Raw genomic sequence first — 26,515 nt, forward strand, 5'->3', positions numbered from 1 at the left:
CGCTGTTCGCTGTTCGCTGTTCGCTGTTCGCTGTTCGCTGTTCGCTGTTCGCTGTTCGCTGTTCGCTGTTCGCTGTTCGCTGTTCGCTGTTCGCTGTTCGCTGTTCGCTGTTCGCTGTTCGCTGTTCGCTGTTCGCTGTTCGCTGTTCGCTGTTCGCTGTTCGCTGTTCGCTGTTCGCTGTTCGCTGACACATGATGATGGCAACGTCCAAGATTTACTTCAAGTGAAACTATTTCACAATCCATGTTCACTTTTAAATCAGTAGCAAGACAATCGGCTGTTCGCTGTTCGCTGTTCGCTGTTCGCTGTTCGCTGTTCGCTGTTCGCTGTTCGCTGTTTGCTGTTCGCTGACACATGATGATGGCAACGTCCAAGATTTACTTCAAGTGAAACTATTTCACAATCCATGTTCACTTTTAAATCAGTAGCAAGACAATCGGCTGTTCGCTGTTCGCTGTTCGCTGTTCGCTGTTCGCTTTTCGCTGTTCGCTGTTCGCTGTTCGCTGTTCGCTGTTCGCTGTTCGCTGTTCGCTGTTCGCTGTTCGCTGTTCGCTGTTCGCTGACACATGATGATGGCAAGGTCCAAGATTTACTTCAAGTGAAACTATTTCACAATCCATGTTCACTTTTAAATCAGTAGCAAGACAATCGACAATCGACGCGCTCGCTGTCAAGGACAATTTTTTTTTTTATTTTTAGCTACTGAGTGGACGTCAGAGGCAGGAGACGTTCGCAACACTTCTATTCATTCATATTTATATGATCTGATCTGAAGTATGTCTCAATATATTATGTCGATTAAATTTTTTTTTTTTTTTTTTTTTAACAAACATATATATTAAAAATATATAGTTCCCCTATATATTACCAAGGGGAACCAACCAAGTTTTAGATTATTAGATTAGACCTCTAGCGTAATCAAAATTTAATTTAAAATTACAGGTCTCATACAAACTCCCATCCCCTAGTTTAAGGGGTTGGGGGATGAAAGTAACAAGTTTTATAATTTTTTTGTTGTTTGTGTGCTAATACTAGCTTGCATACAAAATTTCAGCTTTCTAGGACATTAGGAAATACCTTAAGAATCCCACCAAAAACATTTTCATGTAAAATGTTGCCAAGACGAGCCCATATGACTCGCACTGTCAAAAAGTTATCAGATCTCATGTAGAGCCAAGCTTCTAACACTACACGCCCTAACTCTACAAGGCCTAACTTCACAAACTCTACACCTTAGTCAAAATATGTGGCTTGGCCATTTCGCTACATTCACATCGGCGTAAGGTGAAAAATTAGTTCATTACTTTTGTGTTATACAATAGTTCTTGTAGTAACGAACGGCCAAGCCACATATTTTGACTAAGGTGTAGAGTTTGTGAAGTTAGGCCTTGTAGAGTTAGGGCGTGTAGTGTTAGAAGCTTGGCTCTACATGAGATCTGATAACTTTTTGACAGTGCGAGTCATATGGGCTCGTCTTGGCAACATTTTACATGAAAATGTTTTTGGTGGGATTTCATTTCTTTTTGTAGGTTGTTTGTAACAATTTTTTTTAACAAGGAGTACCTATACATATATATATCTAGGGGAACCAAGTTTTAGATTATTAGATTAGACCTCTAGCGTCATCAAAATTTAATTTAAAATTACAGGTCTCATACAAACTCCCATCCCCTAGTTTAAGGGGTTGGGGGATGAAAGTTACAAGTTTTATAATTTTTTTGTTGTTTGTGTGCTAATACTAGCTTACATACAAAATTTCAGCTTTCTAGGACATTAGGAAATACCTTAAGAATTTTGATGATCATCAGTGAGTCAGTGACGAAATTAGCGTTTTTTAGATATAAATAAAATCTGAAGTATAAAAGCTAATGTAATTAAAACTTAATTTGTTCAATTAGTCCGCTATTGGCAATATATCCCGATAATTTTGTTGATCTAGCATAATCCAAACCCAAGTTATGAGGGTTCAAAAAAACGTCGAAGCGCTTCGAGAAAAGGTAGGTAGTGCCCGTGCGCCTCGCTTGGCTTGTCTTGGCGGGGGCACTACCGTGCCCCCAGATAAAATTTGAATATAAAATAAACGATGTTTTGATAAAAGAAGTGAACTGTGTACGTGATCTAGGCGTATCGCTAGATTCAAAATTGATTATGTCGGAACATATTGACATCATTGTAAATAAAGCCTATAAACAACTTGGTTTCATAAAGCGATCATGTAAAGATTTTAACAGCATAAATTGTATAAAATCTCTATATTCGGCCTATATTCGAAGCATACTCGACTACGCGTCGAGTATTTGGTCTCCCAGCTACGCCGTATACATAGATAGAATAGAATCAATACAAAAAAGGTTTCTCAGGTTTTTAAGCTTTAAAAACTTTACTTATTTTGACAGCTATGATGAAGCTTGTGTCCGCTACGAAATAGAACCGCTAGAAATACGACGTAAACGAAGTGATCTAATGTTACTTCACGCATTATGGAATAACCACATTGACTGCTCAGAATTGCTTGAATCGATGCAATTGAATGTACCAGGTTTTCGTACGCGTCAGACTAACTTATTTTACATCCCTAAAGTTAATACTAATTATGCACGAAACGGTGTGTTAAATCGCATTATGCGTGTATACAACGCAGAGTACACAAGTGCTGACATTTTCCTACTCTCTAAACAACGCTTTGCTAATGAAATATCTAAAATAAATGGTTTTTTAAACAAGCACTAGCACACACGCACACACCTACACGCACGCACACGCACACGCACACACACACACACTCACACACACACACACACTCATTATGTTATGTTTTTTATTAATATTATTGTTACTAGTTTATAGTCTATTCTTAAGAATGATATTATGTTGTAATCCTTATTGGCTATTTGTTCAGTTCATCAGCAAAAAAGTGGTCTTGTTAAATGTAAAGCTGTTGGATTACCAAAATAAATAAATAAATAAGTAATGATCTGTTCGCTGTTCGCTGTTCGCTGTTCGCTGTTCGCTGTTCGCTGTTCGCTGTTCGCTGTTCGCTGTTCGCTGTTCGCTGTTAGCTGTTCGCTGTTCGCTGTTCGCTGTTCGCTGTTCGCTGTTCGCTGTTCGCTGTTCGCTGTTCGCTGTTCGCTGTTCGCTGTTCGCTGTTCGCTGTTCGCTGTTCACTGTTCGCTGTCGCTATCGCTGTTCCCTGTTCGCTGTTCGCTGTTCACTGTTCGCTGTTCGCTGTTCGCTGTTCGCTGTTCGCTGTTCGCTGTTCGCTGTTCGCTGTTCGCTGTCGCTGTTCGCTGTTCGCTGTTCGCTGTTCGCTGTTCGCTGTTCCCTGTTCGCTGTTCGCTGTTCGCTGTTCGCTGTTCGCTGTTCGCTGTTCGCTGTTCGCTGTTCGCTGTTCGCTGTTTGCTGTTCGCTGTTCACTGTTCGCTGTCGCTATCGCTGTTCCCTGTTCGCTGTTCGCTGTTCACTGTTCGCTGTTCGCTGTTCGCTGTTCGCTGTTCGCTGTTCGCTGTTCGCTGTCGCTGTTCGCTGTTCGCTGTTCGCTGTTCGCTGTTCGCTGTTCGCTGTTCGCTGTTCGCTGTTCGCTGTTCGCTGTTTGCTGTTCGCTGACACATGATGATGGCAACGTCCAAGATTTACTTCAAGTGAAACTATTTCACAATCCATGTTCACTTTTAAATCAGTAGCAAGACAATCGGCTGTTCGCTGTTCGCTGTTCGCTGTTCGCTGTTCGCTGTTCGCTGTTCGCTGTTCGCTGTTCGCTGTTCGCTGTTCGCTGTTCGCTGTTCGCTGTTCGCTGACACATGATGATGGCAACGTCCAAGATTTACTTCAAGTGAAACTATTTCACAATCCATGTTCACTTTTAAATCAGTAGCAAGACAATCGGCTGTTCGCTGTTCGCTGTTCGCTGTTCGCTGTTCGCTGTTCGCTGTTCGCTGTTCGCTGTTCGCTGTTCGCTGTTCGCTGTTCGCTGTTTGCTGTTCGCTGACACATGATGATGGCAACGTCCAAGATTTACTTCAAGTGAAACTATTTCACAATCCATGTTCACTTTTAAATCAGTAGCAAGACAATCGGCTGTTCGCTGTTCGCTGTTCGCTGTTCGCTGTTCGCTGTTCGCTTTTCGCTGTTCGCTGTTCGCTGTTCGCTGTTCGCTGTTCGCTGTTCGCTGTTCGCTGTTCGCTGTTCGCTGTTCGCTGTTCGCTGTTCGCTGTTCGCTGTTCGCTGACACATGATGATGGCAAGGTCCAAGATTTACTTCAAGTGAAACTATTTCACAATCCATGTTCACTTTTAAATCAGTAGCAAGACAATCGACAATCGACGCGCTCGCTGTCAAGGACAATTTTTTTTATTATTTTTAGCTACTGAGTGGACGTCAGAGGCAGGAGACGTTCGCAACACTTCTATTCATTCATATTTATATGATCTGATCTGAAGTATGTCTCAATATATTATGTCGATTAATTTTTTTTTTTTTTTTTTTTTTTTAACAAACATATATATTAAAAATATATAGTTCCCCTATATATTACCAAGGGGAACCAACCAAGTTTTAGATTATTAGATTAGACCTCTAGCGTAATCAAAATTTAATTTAAAATTACAGGTCTCATACAAACTCCCATCCCCTAGTTTAAGGGGTTGGGGGATGAAAGTAACAAGTTTTATAATTTTTTTGTTGTTTGTGTGCTAATACTAGCTTGCATACAAAATTTCAGCTTTCTAGGACATTAGGAAATACCTTAAGAATCCCACCAAAAACATTTTCATGTAAAATGTTGCCAAGACGAGCCCATATGACTCGCACTGTCAAAAAGTTATCAGATCTCATGTAGAGCCAAGCTTCTAACACTACACGCCCTAACTCTACAAGGCCTAACTTCACAAACTCTACACCTTAGTCAAAATATGTGGCTTGGCCATTTCGCTACATTCACATCGGCGTAAGGTGAAAAATTAGTTCATTACTTTTGTGTTATACAATAGTTCTTGTAGTAACGAACGGCCAAGCCACATATTTTGACTAAGGTGTAGAGTTTGTGAAGTTAGGCCTTGTAGAGTTAGGGCGTGTAGTGTTAGAAGCTTGGCTCTACATGAGATCTGATAACTTTTTGACAGTGCGAGTCATATGGGCTCGTCTTGGCAACATTTTACATGAAAATGTTTTTGGTGGGATTTCATTTCTTTTTGTAGGTTGTTTGTAACAATTTTTTTTAACAAGGAGTACCTATACATATATATATCTAGGGGAACCAAGTTTTAGATTATTAGATTAGACCTCTAGCGTCATCAAAATTTAATTTAAAATTACAGGTCTCATACAAACTCCCATCCCCTAGTTTAAGGGGTTGGGGGATGAAAGTTACAAGTTTTATAATTTTTTTGTTGTTTGTGTGCTAATACTAGCTTACATACAAAATTTCAGCTTTCTAGGACATTAGGAAATACCTTAAGAATTTTGATGATCATCAGTGAGTCAGTGACGAAATTAGCGTTTTTTAGATATAAATAAAATCTGAAGTATAAAAGCTAATGTAATTAAAACTTAATTTGTTCAATTAGTCCGCTATTGGCAATATATCCCGATAATTTTGTTGATCTAGCATAATCCAAACCCAAGTTATGAGGGTTCAAAAAAACGTCGAAGCGCTTCGAGAAAAGGTAGGTAGTGCCCGTGCGCCTCGCTTGGCTTGTCTTGGCGGGGGCACTACCGTGCCCCCAGATAAAATTTGAATATAAAATAAACGATGTTTTGATAAAAGAAGTGAACTGTGTACGTGATCTAGGCGTATCGCTAGATTCAAAATTGATTATGTCGGAACATATTGACATCATTGTAAATAAAGCCTATAAACAACTTGGTTTCATAAAGCGATCATGTAAAGATTTTAACAGCATAAATTGTATAAAATCTCTATATTCGGCCTATATTCGAAGCATACTCGACTACGCGTCGAGTATTTGGTCTCCCAGCTACGCCGTATACATAGATAGAATAGAATCAATACAAAAAAGGTTTCTCAGGTTTTTAAGCTTTAAAAACTTTACTTATTTTGACAGCTATGATGAAGCTTGTGTCCGCTACGAAATAGAACCGCTAGAAATACGACGTAAACGAAGTGATCTAATGTTACTTCACGCATTATGGAATAACCACATTGACTGCTCAGAATTGCTTGAATCGATGCAATTGAATGTACCAGGTTTTCGTACGCGTCAGACTAACTTATTTTACATCCCTAAAGTTAATACTAATTATGCACGAAACGGTGTGTTAAATCGCATTATGCGTGTATACAACGCAGAGTACACAAGTGCTGACATTTTCCTACTCTCTAAACAACGCTTTGCTAATGAAATATCTAAAATAAATGGTTTTTTAAACAAGCACTAGCACACACGCACACACCTACACGCACGCACACGCACACGCACACACACACACACTCACACACACACACACACACACACACTCATTATGTTATGTTTTTTATTAATATTATTGTTACTAGTTTATAGTCTATTCTTAAGAATGATATTATGTTGTAATCCTTATTGGCTATTTGTTCAGTTCATCAGCAAAAAAGTGGTCTTGTTAAATGTAAAGCTGTTGGATTACCAAAATAAATAAATAAATAAGTAATGATCTGTTCGCTGTTCGCTGTTCGCTGTTCGCTGTTCGCTGTTCGCTGTTCGCTGTTCGCTGTTCGCTGTTCGCTGTTCGCTGTTCGCTGTTAGCTGTTCGCTGTTCGCTGTTCGCTGTTCGCTGTTCGCTGTTCGCTGTTCGCTGTTCGCTGTTCGCTGTTCGCTGTTCGCTGTTCGCTGTTCGCTGTTCGCTGTTCACTGTTCGCTGTCGCTATCGCTGTTCCCTGTTCGCTGTTCGCTGTTCACTGTTCGCTGTTCGCTGTTCGCTGTTCGCTGTTCGCTGTTCGCTGTTCGCTGTTCGCTGTTCGCTGTCGCTGTTCGCTGTTCGCTGTTCGCTGTTCGCTGTTCGCTGTTCCCTGTTCGCTGTTCGCTGTTCGCTGTTCGCTGTTCGCTGTTCGCTGTTCGCTGTTCGCTGTTCGCTGTTTGCTGTTCGCTGTTCACTGTTCGCTGTCGCTATCGCTGTTCCCTGTTCGCTGTTCGCTGTTCACTGTTCGCTGTTCGCTGTTCGCTGTTCGCTGTTCGCTGTTCGCTGTTCGCTGTTCGCTGTTCGCTGTCGCTGTTCGCTGTTCGCTGTTCGCTGTTCGCTGTTCGCTGTTCGCTGTTCGCTGTTCGCTGTTCGCTGTTTGCTGTTCGCTGACACATGATGATGGCAACGTCCAAGATTTACTTCAAGTGAAACTATTTCACAATCCATGTTCACTTTTAAATCAGTAGCAAGACAATCGGCTGTTCGCTGTTCGCTGTTCGCTGTTCGCTGTTCGCTGTTCGCTTTTCGCTGTTCGCTGTTCGCTGTTCGCTGTTCGCTGTTCGCTGTTCGCTGTTCGCTGTTCGCTGTTCGCTGTTCGCTGTTCGCTGTTCGCTGTTCGCTGACACATGATGATGGCAAGGTCCAAGATTTACTTCAAGTGAAACTATTTCACAATCCATGTTCACTTTTAAATCAGTAGCAAGACAATCGACAATCGACGCGCTCGCTGTCAAGGACAATTTTTTTTTTATTTTTAGCTACTGAGTGGACGTCAGAGGCAGGAGACGTTCGCAACACTTCTATTCATTCATATTTATATGATCTGATCTGAAGTATGTCTCAATATATTATGTCGATTAAATTTTTTTTTTTTTTTTTTTTTAACAAACATATATATTAAAAATATATAGTTCCCCTATATATTACCAAGGGGAACCAACCAAGTTTTAGATTATTAGATTAGACCTCTAGCGTAATCAAAATTTAATTTAAAATTACAGGTCTCATACAAACTCCCATCCCCTAGTTTAAGGGGTTGGGGGATGAAAGTAACAAGTTTTATAATTTTTTTGTTGTTTGTGTGCTAATACTAGCTTGCATACAAAATTTCAGCTTTCTAGGACATTAGGAAATACCTTAAGAATTTTGATGATCATCAGTGAGTCAGTGACGAAATTAGCGTTTTTTAGATATAAATAAAATCTGAAGTATAAAAGCTAATGTAATTAAAACTTAATATGTTCAATAATTCCACTATTGACAATATATACCGAAAATTTTGTTGATCTAGCATAATCCAAACCCAAGTTATGAGGGTTCAAAAAAACGTCGAAGCGCTTCGAGAAAAGGTAGGTAGTGCCCGTGCGCTTCGCTTTCGCTTGGCTCGTCTTGGCGGGGGCACTACCGTGCCCCCAGATTTTGATGATCATCAGTGAGTCAGTGACGAAATTAGCGTTTTTTAGATATAAATAAAATCTGAAGTATAAAAGCTAATGTAATTAAAACTTAATATGTTCATTAATTCCACTATTGACAATATATACCGAAAATTTTGTTGATCTAGCATAATCCAAACCCAAGTTATGAGGGTTCAAAAAAACGTCGAAGCGCTTCGAGAAAAGGTAGGTAGTGCCCGTGCGCTTCGCTTTCGCTTGGCTCGTCTTGGCGGGGGCACTACCGTGCCCCCAGATACAGGGCGGACGATTATGGAGGAAAAGTACTTTAAATACATAAAAAAAACCTTTGCTGAATATGATATTTCTTTTTTAAAATAGAAGTGCATTATAAGATTTTCAAAAGTCACTTCCACGACCAGAAATCGAAATGTGTAGCTAAAAATAAACGCTATATCATTCTTTCCTTCCAATCGAAAAATGTTTTACGTTCGTTAAACAGGGTGTTATCGAGTAGGGTTCCCGACAGCCGATACCAACTATATTGTGTCCTTTCTATATATTTTTTAATATCTTCTACCCTTTGATGCTTGAATACGTTCTGGGTAAATAAATATAAATACAGTTGAGGATTATCTGATCAAAATCGGGTGGATCTTTTCAGAGATAAGCTGAACAAATAGACAACACAAGAAGATATTTTTAGAAGGCACCTATTTGTTTTGTACTGTGTCAAGTTTTTGAAGTGCTTGAAAAAAAATAACTACTTGAATATACTGTTAAGTCACGTAAAGTTAAAACGATTTGGAGAGTTGCCAGGTAGCAACAAATACCCAAATGTTTGGCAAATTGGTTGTTAAAAATAATGTCTTGGTTGAAATAATATGGTAATAAATTTCTACACACACTATTTTATCATTTCGTAACATATAATATGGCAATTGAAATGTTCATATAACTTATATGCAATGTTTGATTCAAAGTTGTATATTAAAATTTACTGGTCAAGATGATTAACAAATTCAACATGATATATCTTTAGATAGACGACGGGTTTGTGAGTGCTCTACACAATCATAGCAGTCCAATACCAGTCGCTGTAGCCGAAAACGGCAAGGAGTGATTATTTTTAACAGTTTTAGGTAAAGCAAAAGACGCATATCATGTTTTATTCAATTGCTAAGAGGAGTAAGGGCCAAACAAATAAACTCATTTTAGGCTCTTAATAACATCTCTACCAAAGGAAATTCCTTTCAACCATAACTATGATTAGTAAAGAATAAAGTTACGAGGAAGATTAATGATTTACTTTTATTTTACAAATGCCATGAAACCGAATAGAGAAACGCAATAAATAAAATGTTCCCCTAGCCTTGCTTATCAGAGCACGAATTTTTCTTTGGTTGACGATTCGACAGTAAAGCATTGGTTGTTTTATTAAGCATTTTTTCTATGGATCGTGGATTTGAAATGTTATGTAATAAATGCTGGTCATGAAAAAATAAGGGAGTTTACTAACAAAAGATTAGTATAATATGGTTGTGCTTTAGTTCTTCAGCACGTCGTACCTATATTACGATTTACGACCTAATTACATAATTGTTCTGTCTATGGTCGATAATTCACACTATAACTTTTGAAATAAATCTCGCTTGTAAGAAACTAGTTCATGACTGTTTACCCAAACAGAACAAATAACTTATACAATTGTATAAAATCTTCCCAACTGACCAATAAAAAAGATCTATTCGGATACATCACGAGTCCCCTGAGAAATAAGAATCTTATCTATACAGATAAACGAAGCAAGCAGTGTACTAAATAAAATATTCGGTTACTGGGATTACAGCGACTAATTTATTGTACTTAACTTGTAATCTTAAGCCCACGGAGCTTGTAAAATGTGTGCGATCAGTGTCGGCCATTTTTATCTCCTTATTTATTGCAAACGTCGTGGCTGCGCTAACGATAGTACGAATATTTTAACGCGTAGTTAGAGTAATTGCCTTCATTTTGTATGAAATAAAATTAACTAGGGAATGGAAAATATTATCTACCCTATTTTACAAGACTTGTCACTTGACATAATTAGTAAATAAATACAATATAATACCTACGTGTTAATTCTAGGTATAAACTATAAATCTTCGAAATTGTAAACGTAGTTGGAACGCATGCATAACTTTTATGCGAAAATTTAAGAGCGAATTAATTGCGAATTAAACAATATCCGATAATAACTGAAATAAATCACACTTCGTTAACTAAAGCCATGGCGGTCATTCCACAACCGAATTAACAACGTAAACAATTAACGTCGAGAATTCAACCAAATGCCAACAATGTCCACGGCAGTCCGGTCTAGATAGTTGCGAATCCCACCCCCAATCCCGGAACATTACCGCAATCCCATCGCTTCACTTCAAAGAGAAGGCTTAGGATTCCCAAGACTAAGCTACATTCCCTTGAATGTCGTGCCAATTTCCTTTCAGAATAAATTGAATGTGTAAAACGGTACTAGAAGGGTTTCCGGAATGCAATTTTATGCTTTGATGCAATTCTAGTGATTTTAAAATGGACGGCGGGATGCGAAATTGAATGTTAAGGTGATTCCTACGATCTGTTCCCAGCCAATGTCCCGCTAGATGGCGCTGAATTCTACATTTCTAGTTTATTTGAGTTTTTGCGTAATTGGAAAAGATTAAGGTCGTAGGAATAGTCATGGCGGTTACTGAATATTATATTTTATTGAAATATGTCATATCATTGCCTTAAAATCCACCCAATTCGGTAAAAAAATGCATTATAACATCTGTCATTGCATACAGGGTCGTTTACACACACAGACGTATACAAAAATGATAAAGATTTAAGTCTAGATGGCGTGAATGTAAAACAAGTAGGATTGTTATAAAAATAAAAGTTATATTTGTTGGCGTAAACTATTTTGTTGTAATTTTGGGAAATAAATAATGTCAAAATTGATTACAATAAAACGCAGTTTTATTTTATTACATTACACTATTGTTTTTTTTATCAAAACATGTATTTGAAGTAGCATATACCTATGATATAATATTATGCTAAGAATAATTATTCATACAACAACAAATCTAAAACACTATTTACTATGGAAAAAAACCAGGAAGGTGAAAAAGATATTTACGATTTCGACGCACTCGACTTTTAGTAAAATATAGTAGGTAAAAATTAAACAATGGTAATGTAAATTCTAAACAAACTACTACCAAAATACAATTAGAACAAAAATCATTTGACTTGTTTATTTCACCCAGAGGCCAGAGGCGGCTCGTGACAAAATTGTATAGGTGTTCACTTGAAATAAAACAACGAAAATACAATAGCGTTCGGGATGATTTATTACAAAAAAATGAGCACCACATTTTATAAATGTCTATAACACTAAAAATTACAAAGTACAGGCTATTTCAAAACGAATTCAATGACTAGGTATCAATAATTAGTAAATCACCGAATTTGCATTCGCGAGCGTAGGTATCCATAGTGTTTGTCACTGACGGTCACTGACCTCTATAACTTATAGTTATAGAGGTCAGTGGTGTTTGTTGTGTAAACATGTATGTATTTGAGTAGTTAGTAGCATATTATATTCTGAATTTCTGATCCATGCCTATTCACTCAAAACTAATAACACTAATGATTTGTAACAGTAAATTATTTCAATAGGTAGGTATTTGAACATTTCCCAACAAGACGTAAGAATAATTATTCGTAGGTATACAAGATACAATAACAAATCTAATACACTATTTATTATTTTATTATTTACTAGCGGTCCGCCCCGGCTTCGCCCGTGGCACATGTTTACGTTTTCTCTCCATAAGAAGTAATAGCTAGAGAGCTAGCGCAAAGCTACCTGTATGTATTTGACCAGACCTGGATTTTTGTGTGTTGATTCCCCTATACCTACTATACATGAGATGAGGAGTCACTAAGCCCAGAGTGGTGGACGGGGCGCGCGCTTAGGTAAGACAGGTGGAAATTTTTGGCGAACTTTGAAACCATTTGACCACGTCTGCCATTTTGATATTTGAAAATAGATTATTATTACTATCGGAAAATAACAATGGCAGACCATTATCACGCGGATAACATTCTGGCAGACACTTATGAAAGTGCTGAAAAAAATACAATTTTGAAAGTATTTGACCAGATCTGCCATTCATATATTTTATTTATTAGGGTCTTAAAAACTTATTTTCGAAACGGCAGACATTATCATTGCGTACAGACTTCAGCAGACAACAAAACTTTACAGACTTCAGCAGTCAACAAGACTTAGCTTCTACATGGTCAGATGTATATATGTATTACGTTCCCTGACCTTACATCAATGATTTACTTTATTAATGTTTTTATGGTCATTTACATTTAATTTTGAAAACTATGGAATAAAATTTATAAATTTGATGATACAAAACTAAATATACATTTGTAAAGAATCTCAAATATAAAATTGTGTTGCAAATAACAAATCATCATTTAAATATTTAGTTTATTTCTTTATTTAAGAAACAATTAACAATTACAAAACAACATAAAAAAACACGCATGCATTTATTGAAATGTTCATTCATCATCACTATCGTATGGCGTTGTGTGACTCGTCTTCATAATCCATTGAATCGGATTCTGTAAAAGTAAAACGTAAATTATATAATAAAAGAAATGAGTAAAGTCAAAAATAATTATTAAAGAGTTAATCATTATAAACTTACCTAGTAAGGCAATGCCTTTGATGTCGCACGATGCCGCCGCGCCGCCAGTGTAGGTACTTCTGCTGCTACATGAAAATATGCTAGGGTTGCAACAAATGGGAAATAAAACAATTGTGATTATTACTATTATGATGTAATCATTTATTCATATATACATTCAAAACAATTGCGATTATTAAATCTGATGTAATTATTTTTTCATAAATATATAATTATTATTAATTACATAATATATTGCACTGTGAAATATTTACGTATCACTTTATTTTTGATGTTCTTAATTGTCTTTTATAAAATTTTAGTGACGCATTCGCATTGGGATCAACAATCCGATAAGAAAAGAATGGAGACAACATATACATAGCTTTGATTTCAATTCTACAGATACAAAATATACAATCTATCTAAAATGATACAACGGATGTTTCCTGCGTTTTCTCGTCAAAATACCGAAACAACGTAATTATTGTATAGTAGTTGGGCGTGAAAGTAAAAAAACAAATGAAAAGTGTTTTCCATATGATTATTTATTAAATTTACGCGATTAAGAATAATTTCAACGATACAATTTAGTAACCGAGAATTCAGAGGATTAAAGAAAATACCTGCCTGATCATTTTATCAAACTCTCAAAGAATTATGGTTATTTCGCATCACTCGGTTTATTAGTTTGGTAATAATTATTAAAGGTAGTTACAACCCTAGCCATTGAGTCGAACGGTAGGCAACACAATATCGACTTTGTGCGGGTACATAATTATGGTACATTTCTTCTTGCTGTGAAGCGTAATTATTATTATTAAGATTTTTTAGGCTATTTTGAATCAGCTGTTCTAATTTAATTCTAGAAATTTATTAAAACGTGATTTTTTTAAAAGTATATTATGAGTTTATAAATACCTCAACCAATAGTTATTGTGTCCTATCCTCATTTCTTTATATCTTGGTAGTTAACTAAAGTGTTAAATTTACATAACCTCAACAACAACATTTACACTGCCACTGCACTAAAACTAATATGGAATCCATCACACAGTCTATTGATCAGATGTTTGAAGTGTTTAACCACAGAATGGATGAGTTCCAAAAGGATCTCCAGACAATTTCAACAGCCCCAATGGGTAGCCCGTCTTCTAAATTAGCGTCTGAATTTACAGTCTTTCGCACATTTGTCTTGACATCACTACAGTGTCTACAGTCTGAGGTTATCCTCCTGAGTAACAAAACAAAAGTACCTACGACGGACGACCACGCTTCGAGTTGCCAAAGTAAAGCAAGCAAGTTTTCCATTTTTCTGTATGAGTAGACAGAACTTCAAAACGCCACCTGCTACGGTTTATATTATGAACGATGGTTATAAAAATAAAAGTTATATATGTTGGTGTAAACTATTTTATTGATCAATAATTTTGGAATTTAAAACTGTCAACATTGATTACAATAAAACGCAGTTTTATTTTATGACCCTATTGTTTTTTTATCAAAACATGTATTTGAAGTACCATATAATATTATGCTGATCCAAGCATTTTCACTCAAAACTAATATCACTAATGATTTGTAAAAGTAAATTATTTCAATATACATTTCATAACGAACAAGTAAGAATAATTATTATTATTCCTACCTACAACAACAAACCTAAAACACTATTTACTATGGGAAAATAACCAGGAAGGTGAAAAACATTATATTACCTATTATTTACGATTTCGACGCACTCGACTTTTAGTAAAATATAGTAGGTAAACATAATATTATGGTTTTGATTTTTGCTACTAGTATAAGAAAACTGCGTGTTCAAACTACTTGTTTGTCTGTCTGAAAATTCGGAAGTAGGTACTTTGGTAGTTTACCGATTTATAATAATATTGTATAGGTATATCGTTGTTTAAAAAATATTCAAACACAATAAAATATGATATACTGATTTATCACTGGTTTCAGTGATGAACTGATGAGTCAATGTTAGCCACTATACTTTCGTCATACGTGTGTATGATTGATGTGATTTGCAAAGTGGTGATATTTCAGAAAAATCACGGGTCAAATTGTCCCACCGAAAATATAACTGCGTTATAAGAATAACTATACCTACGATAAATTATACATAATACAATATAGTCTCAAATGCATACTAGTGAAATATTTTATTTGAATCAATAAAATAAAAAAAAAATAAAAAATAATAATAATACAAAAATAAATTCACAACACAAGAAAATCCGCGCGCAAATCATAGCGCGTGACAATGAAATCAAGAACTTTCGAGCCGACGCGACGCGGACGACGAAGGAGCCTAACAAAAGTACCTACCTACAATCATAGGCGGCTCGTGACAAAATTGTATGGCCGTGTTCACTTGAAATAAAACAACGAAAATAGGTACCTACAATAGCGTTAGCAGTACAAAAAAATGAGCACCACATTATAAATGTCTATTTATACACTAAAAATTATAGAGTATTTCAAAACGAATTCAATTATTATTTAGCAATAATTAGAAAATCCCCGAATTTGCATTCGTGATCGTATTCATAGTGTTTGTCTACACTAATATTATAAAGAGGAAAACTTTGTTTGTTTGTTTGATTGTAATGAATAGGCTCATAAACTACTGGACATTTTACCAATGTTTGCAAGTTTGTGATTACTTTGATAGTTTACCGATTTATAATAATTGTATACTTATATCATTGTTTAAAAATATTCAAACACAATATGATATAGGTACTGATTTATCACTGGTTTCAGTGATGAACTGATGAGTCAATGTTAGCCACAATACTAATCACTTTCGTCATACATGTGTATGAACTATGATTGATGTGATTTGGAATGTGGTGAAATTTCATAAAAATCACGGGCCAATTTTTTGTTTTGAATCCCACCGAAAATACATATATGTATTACTAATTGCGTTATTAGAATAATTAATTACTATACCCACGATCAATTATTACAATTTACAATATAGTCTCAAATGCATACTAGAGAAACATTGCAATTTGAATCAATTAAAATGCATAGCATACAAAAATAAATTCACAACACAAGAAATTCCGCGCGCAAATCATAGCGCGTGTCAATGAAATCAAGAATGTAATTTTATATCAAGCCGATGACGACGCCGAACTAAAGTACCTACAGTACCATTTACCTTCAGTGTACAATACAGTTTACAGACCTACGACGGACGAACAATAATGAGTAATAAATTGTTTACAAAAAAAAACATAGTTTCTAAGGTCATTAGTTTTATTTTATTTTATTGTTATTTTCTTTGAACGATTGGAAATGAAATTACTTAATTTTTACACAGAACTTTGATTTATTAGAATTATGCTCATTATGTATAAGATAACGAACGCGAATGCACGACATCTAGCGCGTCAATGTCTAAACATCGCCTTTCGTTTAGACATTGACGCGCTAGATCTGTAATAAGTATATAGTCTATGCGCTAGATGTCGTGCTTTATGTCGTGTTTCGCTTGGCAAAAGTCACGCACACTACTGTAGAAGTGTCAAATTTTTCCGGTATTTTACTGTTGTTTTTCTAAGTAAATATTGTAAATTATTGATTAAAAAGGTCGAACGCGCACACATTTCATTATAGAGAAGTGATAAAATGATTAGTTTTAAAGAAATAGTGTCTGTGTTAAGTGTTTAGAGGTAATCAAAAATGTATGGAGGGACGGTCGGAACATCCACCTTAAGTGATTTAGCACTTGAAGTGGTGTCGGCTGACCTTTGCATTGTGTGGTTTTGTTGTGATGGAAATTCAATTCTGGAATATTCTATTGGTTTATTTTTAAATATTTATTTTCTACTAGCTTTCCACCCGCAGCTTCGCCCGCGCAGTCAAAGAAAAACCCGCATAGTTCCCGATCCCGTGGGATTTCCGGGATAAAACTATTCTATTTCCCGGGATAAAAAGTAGCCTATGTCCTTTTTTCGGGTATCAAAATATCTCTATACCAAATTTCATGCAAATTGGTTCAGTAGTAAAGGCGTGATTGAGTAACAGACAGACAGACAGAGTTACTTTCACATTTATAATATTAAGTATGGATTGAAACTTATTGAACAATGACGAAATGCTTGTAGTACCTACTTGAAGGTTAGATTAATATGACACACGTTTTTTCGTTGATTAATTTATATTTTAAGTGTTTTTTCCAGGTTTGTGAAAATGAAAGACATATTATATTCATAAAATTCAATATTTGCTCCATAATAATGTCGCAATTTAATTATATTACTCGGAAATTAGTTTATTTGTAACATCGCTGTTGTTTATTTTATACGATCCTCCATAAAATAGTTATGCCTATAACACACACATAACCAACATAGATGTCTTAATTTAAGTAAAGTCTCTCTGAGGAATTAGTATGAACTTAATTATAAACATGTTTGTTTTAAATGTAAAGTTTGCGGTTAACATATGAAATGTTTCATAAACTTATGAACGTTGTTGGCAACAATTAAGGAAACTTCGTCTTGCTTGAATTTATTATGCAGTGAGATTTATACAATGCAGGAATGAATTTTGCAGTCATGTAGTTTTTGCAGACTATTTTGTTGTACACAATACACATACCTATGACCTACATAGTTTCTTACACAAAAAAAAAACCTAAATACTGTGGAATTGTTTTTATTAAAACAATTACCAAAAAATAATATGATAAAATAATAAATATACAGATTATAATATTAGGTATTTCATTTCGTTTATAAAGTATGAACAAATTTCATAAATTTCCTATAGTTGTTGATAGTTGGAGTTTTGCCAAAAGGAAATTTATTGATGAAGTGGTCGAGCGTATCATATGCTATTTGATCTAGATAAATTCTAGCAACGTATCACACTGATATATACCTACTATCTATCTAATTGACTGGCCGGTTGGCTTGGTTGGTAGGGGCCCTGCCTTCCAAGCCAGAGGTCGTGGGTTCGATCCCCACCCGGGGCAAATATTTGTGTGATGAACATAGATGTTTGCTCTGTGTCTGGGTGTTAATTATCTATATAAGTATTTATTTAAAATTATATATGTATGTTTATCAGCCATCTGGTTTCCATAACACAAGCGAAAGCTTAGTATGGGATCAGATCGTGCCGTGTGTGAAAATTGTCCCGAAATATTTATTTATTTATTTATTTATTTTAATTGAATTTATTAAACAAAAAATCCTCTTTAAATTTTCAATATAAAGTTTATAACGGTACTTTATTCCAAAGAGAGCTAAATGTGTTGAAAAATTTTAAGCAGTTGCAAGTATTTATGGTCGCTTAGTATCAATGGACCCAACAATGTGGCTGCTCTTAAGCCATTAAGAAACAATGAAATCATTGTAACAAGAAGCATATTTCAATACCTATGCATTATGTTAATGATTTTCCTTCTATCTTCCTCGAATGTAAAAAGCTTTCCTTTAACAATCATACATCATATAAAGCAAACAACCAATACATTTATATCCGATTACATTTCAACCTACGCATCACTTTGATGTGGCTTGCAGAAGAAATAAACGTAAAAATCATGAATATTCACCGAAGTGTGTATTCTCGTATTATCCAATTCAGTCCTCAAGAGGTTTTGTTATACGAGCTTCAAATATGGCTGGCGGAAAACATTTCTGTGTCCGTCGACGTGTTACGTTTATTTCGCTGCTAAAATAAACCGTGAAAGGTCATTATTACTATTTTAGGGTTCGGCCGGATTCTGTTTCCGGTGAGGCGGCATTTAAATGTTTTAAATATATTTTCAGTTACAATTCGGGTCAAATTGTAAACTTAGTAACAGATATCAATACGACAATTTATGCTGGTTCTTGAAATTGACCGATTATACGACATTAGGTACTTACATAAATTTAATAACACTGAATATGGAGTTATACTATGTACTTGTATTATAAAACCCAATTGGAATATAGATAATTAATAAAAGGAGACAAATAATAAAAATATCTCCTTTTATTTGCAAGCATACTACATAACCTTTGTTTCGGACAGAGATTGGCCCAATACGTTCTATTTGTTTAGGCATTTTATTTATATAGGAATATTGTATCTCATATAACTATCATGAAAGGAAGTAATAACGGGGACCACTTTTATATTATAAAAGAACTAATAACTTATTCCGACAGAATTCTATCTCTACACAAAGGCTCATGCTAGACCCTCATCTTACCCTCTAAATACACAACCACCATATCACCAAGATTTCTAAAAATATGTAGATTAGCAGTAAAATCTATTTATTCTCAAGAGCGATTCAAGTATGTGACTTTGATTTGGTCTCGAAGTAAAATTGCTTTCCGAAAGTAGATGCGGTGAAGGAGTCTACATAACGATCGAAAACGTGAAATTAAATTTCTTGTGAATCTGTATGTTTAATACTTGAGCGTCTTTTTATTGGAGATATTCGATATTGAAGGTCTACACGTGTTTTACAATACAATACGGTTTCTTACACGCAAATACGATTGGCCTTTGAGAGATTTATCATAGGAGAGGAAATTACTTGTCCACGAGTATACCTACGTTGTATCGATTTCAAGGATTGTTTTGTTACGTGGTGACATTTTCAATTTGTGAAAAATGTAAGGATATATACAACAAATAAATAATAAGTAAAGAAAAAATGTAGGGCTGAGAGTATATTATGCTTCATTTCGTTTCATTAAAATGACCTGTATTTTTTAATAGGTAAGTGTTGTGTGTATAGTACCTAGTATAAAAATAATACCTAGTAATAGTAAGTGCAAAGCTAACGAATTTAATTGTAACATCATATTTATAGCGGACCGCCTCCTTGGTACAGTGGTAAACGCGTGAGCGTAAAACCGAGGGGTCCTGGGTTCGATTCCCGGTGGAGACGAATAAAAAAAAAATGTCTCCGTCTGGCAGGACACAGAAGGCTGATCACCTACTTGTCCCTAAAGAAAAATCGATCAGTGAAACAGATGTATGCATAATGCTGCCCCTTACCCCACTTGGGGACATGGGACTTCACATACTATGTTTAAAGCGACAAATTTAATGGCAGGTTTTATAAGCTCATTAAAAATAGACTCCTGAGCGCTCATTAAACATATTTCAGTGTTATTCAGCTAGCTAGCAGCTAGTCGAATAGATTGTTTAGAATTGAAAAACCTTCCACGCTCCAAAATATTATTATTAGGAATTCAGTACCTCTTTTCACAAGTCTCATTGAAATATAGTTCAGACTACCATTAGAGGCGCAGTATTTTTCAATATAAACGAAATATGTAATAAGAAGCTCTAAGCGACCCGTATGGTAATGGAGCTCGGTGGCTTTAATAAAATATTTTATCGAGCCGATATTCAAATTATTCCATTTTTGTCCACAAAATATATTGAAAAAAGCAAATTATGTAGAACATAACTGCCACTGCATACAGATTGCCGCATGTATTTTTTGTGAAATGTTAAGGTATTTACTATCTATAAATTCAAGTAAGTATATTCTTTTCTCTTTTATAAATCGGAATTACTTTTTTTAAGTCGTATATATTGTAATATTTAGTATTTTGTCGAAATAATAAAATATTATGTAGCATTAGAATATGCTATATAATATTTTATTGCAAATAAATGCAAATGCAAATAAAAAAGAAGAGAGCTTTGTGTTTCTTTAGTGATGAATATTTTGTGTTTCATGTGCATCTATAATTTATAATGATTTCGCTTGAAAAAACTAGTAGCTGTTATTAACCAATTGCTGGACTAAGGATGACGACTTAATGTCGTCGATAAGTAAAATTAATAAATCTCTTTTAAATCACCAGGAGACCTTTATAAATCTTAAAATCTAACAGAATGCAACAGTTTAAAAACAACAACATTATGTATTAACAGAATACCTGTAAATTGTTACATTGACATGATTTTAAAAGAGCAACTATGGAGTTTCTTGCCGGTTCTTCTTGATAGATACTGGTTTCCGAATCGGTGGTATATGTTAAAAATATAATATTATGAAGATTCAAAAGTACTTTTAGAAGAAGTCTTATCGAATAAATAAATGTTTGAGTTTGAGTTTAATCAGATAATAACGAATTAATTATAGTACATAACGCACTATTGTTTCCAAGACACCATGCATCTTGTTAAAGTAGATTATTACGCGAATCATGATCCTATTATCGCGAATAATATCTCAAATCACGGCATTAAACGTAATTAATACGTACAAAGGATTAGTTAGCTCACCCACTCGTTACGTGACTCAATGTACATGTAATGTTATATAATTAGGCTATAATGAGTCACCTTGTTACATAATAAAAGGACGTTGATAGTGAAATATTGATTTGGGTTTTGAATGTTAATTAAAGTGTCAATTACAGATTAGTAGTTAGATAAATTAATATTATAAAAATGCTTTTCGGGAGCCAAAAAGTGTTCTTTCTCTTTGTGGTAAAAATACACACTTTTCGGAATGCCAAAGAGTTAAAAAAAATATGAGAATTGAAATGTTATACTTTTTTTTATAAACGATATTGATGAAAACATTGAGTTACTATGTACTACGTACTAGAGAGAACATCGCTAACTACACTATTTGTAACACGAGTTAGAGCCAATCGTCTCAAGCCAATTTTTATTGTTAAGTACATTGATTGGTTTTAATTGATAAGTTTATTAATTTTTTTTAATAAGATAAACAATATTTTCTGTTACATTGATTGGATTTAATATTCTATTCTATAAGATTCCAGAATATCTACAAAGTGTTTGACTCACTAGCCGCCCCGCGCCGCTGCACATGTCGCACAGATTTTGTTCGTGGTGTCCTTTCTATACGTAGTAATAATACCTCAATGGATGAAAATCGTCAATATTTAATTTTATATACGAAATTTTTAAATCAAATTCGATATAGTTTTAACTGAGCTAAGAATTAAAACTTTTATACCTCTACTCGTTCTCGTTAGATCCGTATCAACACCTAGGTCTTAAACTTAATCTTCTACACAACATGCAGTGTTAAGTTTTCTATTAAATGTAGTTAAAAGTTTCTACGTGCATTTTCCAGAACTTTCGATACTTTTAAAAATAATAACTTATGTTATAAATAATAACTTATTGCTATAATAATAACTTATATTATACTGCATATTTTATCGTCCATTATTATGTAATCTATGTAGGTATTTTGATTTTATAACAAGTTCATTTATGGGTTTAATTAATTTTAATTTTTAATATATATTTTAAATTAATAACTCGTAATACGTAGGTACCTAATCAAGCTATGTGAGTTGAGTAATTATTTATAATTGAATAAACAACTATGACCACAACTATGGCATAATAAATATAAATTTTTACGTAATTGTATTTATTATATTTTAGCTAATTAAGTATGTGTTGAATTGAATTAAATTAACTAAGTATTTAATGACATTTATGTACTCTTGTATTAAATTAAAAATATAAAATGTTACATGAAGAGATATAAAAGACTATTTTAAAAATAAAATCTACCTATGTTGAACGTAAAACCAATGCATTGGGAATTTTAAAATAAAAATTTTAGTTTCAAACATTTCGCTAAAGTTTCCCAATCTTATCTTCGCTTGAAATAGTAAAATCTGTCCATTCAAGAAATGATAGCAGAATGTCCTTTTAGAAGCATTTTCCAACATTCAGAAGCTTAGTTGAAAGAAAATTTTTATAAAGATAGAAAAGTTTTATATATTTTGTAAGCACTTCTAACCGTAACAAGGTATGTTTCTAAAGTAGTCCCTAGACAGTTACGTAAGCATGACATGCGTTTATGTAAATTGCCATCCTGCATGAACGACGGAACAAAATCTCATTTTTATATAATCCAGCCATAGCCATTAATTTAGGGTTAATAATTTAAAATAATTATGCTAAATAGTGAGAGCTTTTTTTAATGAATGAATCGAATGGATGCGAGATGCATTTATTTTGATGTAAGTAGGTACTTAAAATTAAATGACATACGTTTTTTTACCAAGAAGTATTTTTATCTCTACCAACTATTTGAAAAAAAAATTCAAGTATTAAATTCATACTATCCTATCCAGCTAAATTTAAACTGAACATGAAAATCTTGAGATCAAAATGAAGTAGATCTTTCAAGTGAATTCTTTAACAATAATCTTATTCATATTCAAGTATGGCGTCGGAGGCACGTGGCGAAATCCTGCTTTGAATATTCAGATTTCATTTTCATGAGATATGCAAATTGGTTCGAACATATTTTTCGCATACCCATTCTCTTGGCGTATTGACTTGAATGAAGTATGGTTTTACTTCTTACTGATTGTAATTAGGATTTTGTGTATTAGCACAGATAATATTAATAATTATAATATCTTAGGTACCTACACAGTATTTAAATAAATAAATATGTATGTAAAACATATTATGTTTATATATTTTGTGTGGTACGGATTTTATGCATATTTATATAAAATACTTCAAAGCTTAGATTCAAAGTATTATTCCTGGTTTTATTATTTTTCTTATATAAAAATAATAAAACCAGGAAGTCCTTTTTCTAGCGACGTGTCGTTTTCCATGAAAAACACTGGTGAATATTATGAGGAGAATATTGTTGTAAAGATAACAACAAATATAAATAACACCTCTCGGGTTTAATAAAATATTATAATAAAAATTGTTACCTGTCTTAATTCCGTTGCTAGGTCGATTACGAGCTGGTTTTGATCCCTCTCAAACTCTATTGTAATTTTTGTTTCATGTGGCCCTATACACAAATAAAAGAATCGCAACTAAAATATAGTCAATTGTTTAATTTAGAGCTAGGTTATTATCGGTATGTTAAAGGTCGATGATATCTAGGTTTCGCAATGCATAACTAATTCGATAGAATATTTAGTTGCTTAGCAACTTAATTGTTTACGAAATCACTAAAATTACTTTGAGACTTGATATTTCTAAGTGAACCTGAAATATAATCTGTTTTTACCCAAGTGCCTTTCAACAGTTCTTAAGGAAAACTTTTAGTCGAGGTCCTATAATCGATAAGTTGAAACGAATTGAGGATAAAATTTTTTAAGATTGATCTATCCTTACACGAAAAATAAAAAATGAAGCTAGTATGACACAGAACTATGTGACTAAGTGTGTAACATAGAAAAAGATAAGAGCTTTATTTATTAAGTAGTCTTATTCTATTACTGTCCTACGTATCATTTAATTTTATGCTACATAAAATAACTAAACGAAACTTCGTCTGTTCTTTTTAAGGAAAAAGCCTTTTCAAAATATTTTTTCAATTCGAATCAGCAGATCCTGAGAGCAGATCCTCGAAACAAACGATGTTTAGCTTTAAAATACTAACCTTCAAAAGATTGTATCACAAAAACTGCAATAATGGTCCATAACACAAGGAATGTCGTAAGGCCCAGTTGACACACCACGCATCGAATTATTATTGAACAAGTTGATTCCCCGGCTATCGTCGGCGCTGGATATACTCTTAACCATGATTCGGGCATCTTAAAAGGAATTATACATGTTTCTTGATTAGAATAGATTTTTAATAATTATCCTACCACTAAAAGTGCAGTATTATATCGTGTAAAATAAATAATCGGTATTAATATTTACCATGCAAGTTATTTATTTCTGTGATTCATGTTGTAAATGAATTAAAATATGGAGTGAGTTATATTAATTACATTCTATTGGAATTGAATCGTTTCTCATAGTTTAAGCTTAGTTAATGCGATGTAAGATTTGCCTTGATAATAATATTTCCAGATAATATTAAACAGGACAGAAATTACCTTATGTATAACAATTTTAGCACCATTTTTCGTAACTTCTGATTGATTCATTCCGTCTCCCATTAAATAACCTCTAGTAGGGTTATTAAGACTTCTAGTTTTAGGAACACAGAAGGATGTATCTTTTAATGTCCGGAACACACACGGAGAGATATTACCACACTCTCTACCTCTAACATTTTGATATAAATCACTTATATTTATTTCACCGTCGCAAGCACCTGGCAGTGTGACTCGAAATTCTTTTATTCTTTCATCACAAATTTTACCTCTAACGTTCAAAACATTTGTACTTTTCGTTTCAAAATCAACACCATCGCCACGTAGTTTTAATGTCCTGTCACAATCTAATGGAACTCGTTTGGAAGTTTGATCGTTTTTCCCCTTTCTGTAGAGCGGCTTAACGAAATTAATTTTGCTCTTAAACTTTTCGTGTACAGACTTCCTCATTGTTCTAAAGTATTCGACTGAAAGCTTGAATGGGAACTGTTTTGAGCCGTTCTATAGCGTGCTGTGAACTTAAAATTATCTACTTCCGATACGAACTTAACAGACATCGAGGAAGTGGTTACTCATCAAGACACCGAACTTTAAATAAATGGGTTAATTCCGACGTAAACTGATAAACTGTTCAGTGGTTTTAATTAATAAATGTTCGAAATTTAGCTACATTGGCAGTGTTCTAGCTTGACCTAATTTCTGTTCACCGCAGTTGATAATATTCATAGGATATAATTATGGCTAACACACGTGGTATATAATAATGCTCTTGTTACCTCGTGGTCTGCGAATGAGCAAACATTTAACAAACTAGCCACCCGTGCATTGTTATGGGCTACATAATCTATTTATTTTTAGATAGAAGTGTAGAGTTGTAGAGTGAACAAAATATAAAAATTGTTAATATCTATTAAGCACTACAAGAATATGTACGTTATTCATTATTTCAGATACAAAGTTACACTGTCATATTGTTAATCGATTTCTCGCATTGTTGATCTTATTCCAGAGCAATGAAGAAATTTTAGTATTTTTTTTACATACCGATAAGTGTGAATAGTCTGCAAACAATGCACTTTGTACACTTAGATTATAGATAGCACTTAAGATCTACACTTTACGAGTATATGCATAACCATCCATCCATTGCTAATACATGTAGGTATAATTACGCTATACACAAAGTCAATACTCGTGGTAATAATGGTTATAGCATGAACAACATATTATGAACCAACACGAATGATTTCGACTCAAATACTTTAAAAACGATTAAGAAATTAATTATTGTTCGTCCGTGAATAAGCTATAGATATGTAAGACCTATATTTTGTTTACAGCGAGTAAAAGCGAATGCTTTGGTGTCGAAATTTCTAGTACCAAAGCGATAGCTTCTGAAAATGAATATTCCATCATTCATTTTCAGAAGCTGTATTAAAAAAATATTTCAATTTCATGCAATATTCAATAATAGTTCATAGTCAGGTACATATCCAGTTTTGATAGCAGAAAAAAAGGAAAAAATAATCTCAGATCATGCAGCCTGTCACTCAGTATATAGTATCGTTCCCTCCATTCCCGCTATGGAATAGGTGTGTACTGAAAACAAGGAAATTAATATCAAATAGTGTAAAT

At 34.2% G+C, this 26,515-nt stretch overlaps 1 protein-coding gene across 1 annotated transcript in view; it reads right to left on the reverse strand.

Moving 5' to 3' along the window:
- The window catches only part of LOC149897132 (uncharacterized), a 42,135-nt gene extending 16,805 nt beyond the window's left edge, over positions 1 to 25,330 (reverse strand). The window contains exons 1-3 of the mRNA XM_090117004.1: positions 24,881 to 25,330; positions 24,433 to 24,589; positions 23,753 to 23,835 (exon numbers count right to left, since the gene is read on the reverse strand). Coding sequence (XP_089973130.1) covers positions 23,753 to 23,835; positions 24,433 to 24,589; positions 24,881 to 25,330 — 690 coding nt within the window. The remainder of the gene's footprint in view (positions 1 to 23,752; positions 23,836 to 24,432; positions 24,590 to 24,880) is intronic.
- Between the last annotated feature and the right edge of the window lie 1,185 nt (positions 25,331 to 26,515).

The sequence above is a fragment of the Colias eurytheme genome, chromosome 26 (genome assembly GCF_061535395.1).
Source record: "Colias eurytheme isolate Ceu_HAF_F1 chromosome 26, ilColEury1 Martin Lab GWU primary, whole genome shotgun sequence".
NCBI lineage: Eukaryota > Metazoa > Arthropoda > Insecta > Lepidoptera > Pieridae > Colias > Colias eurytheme.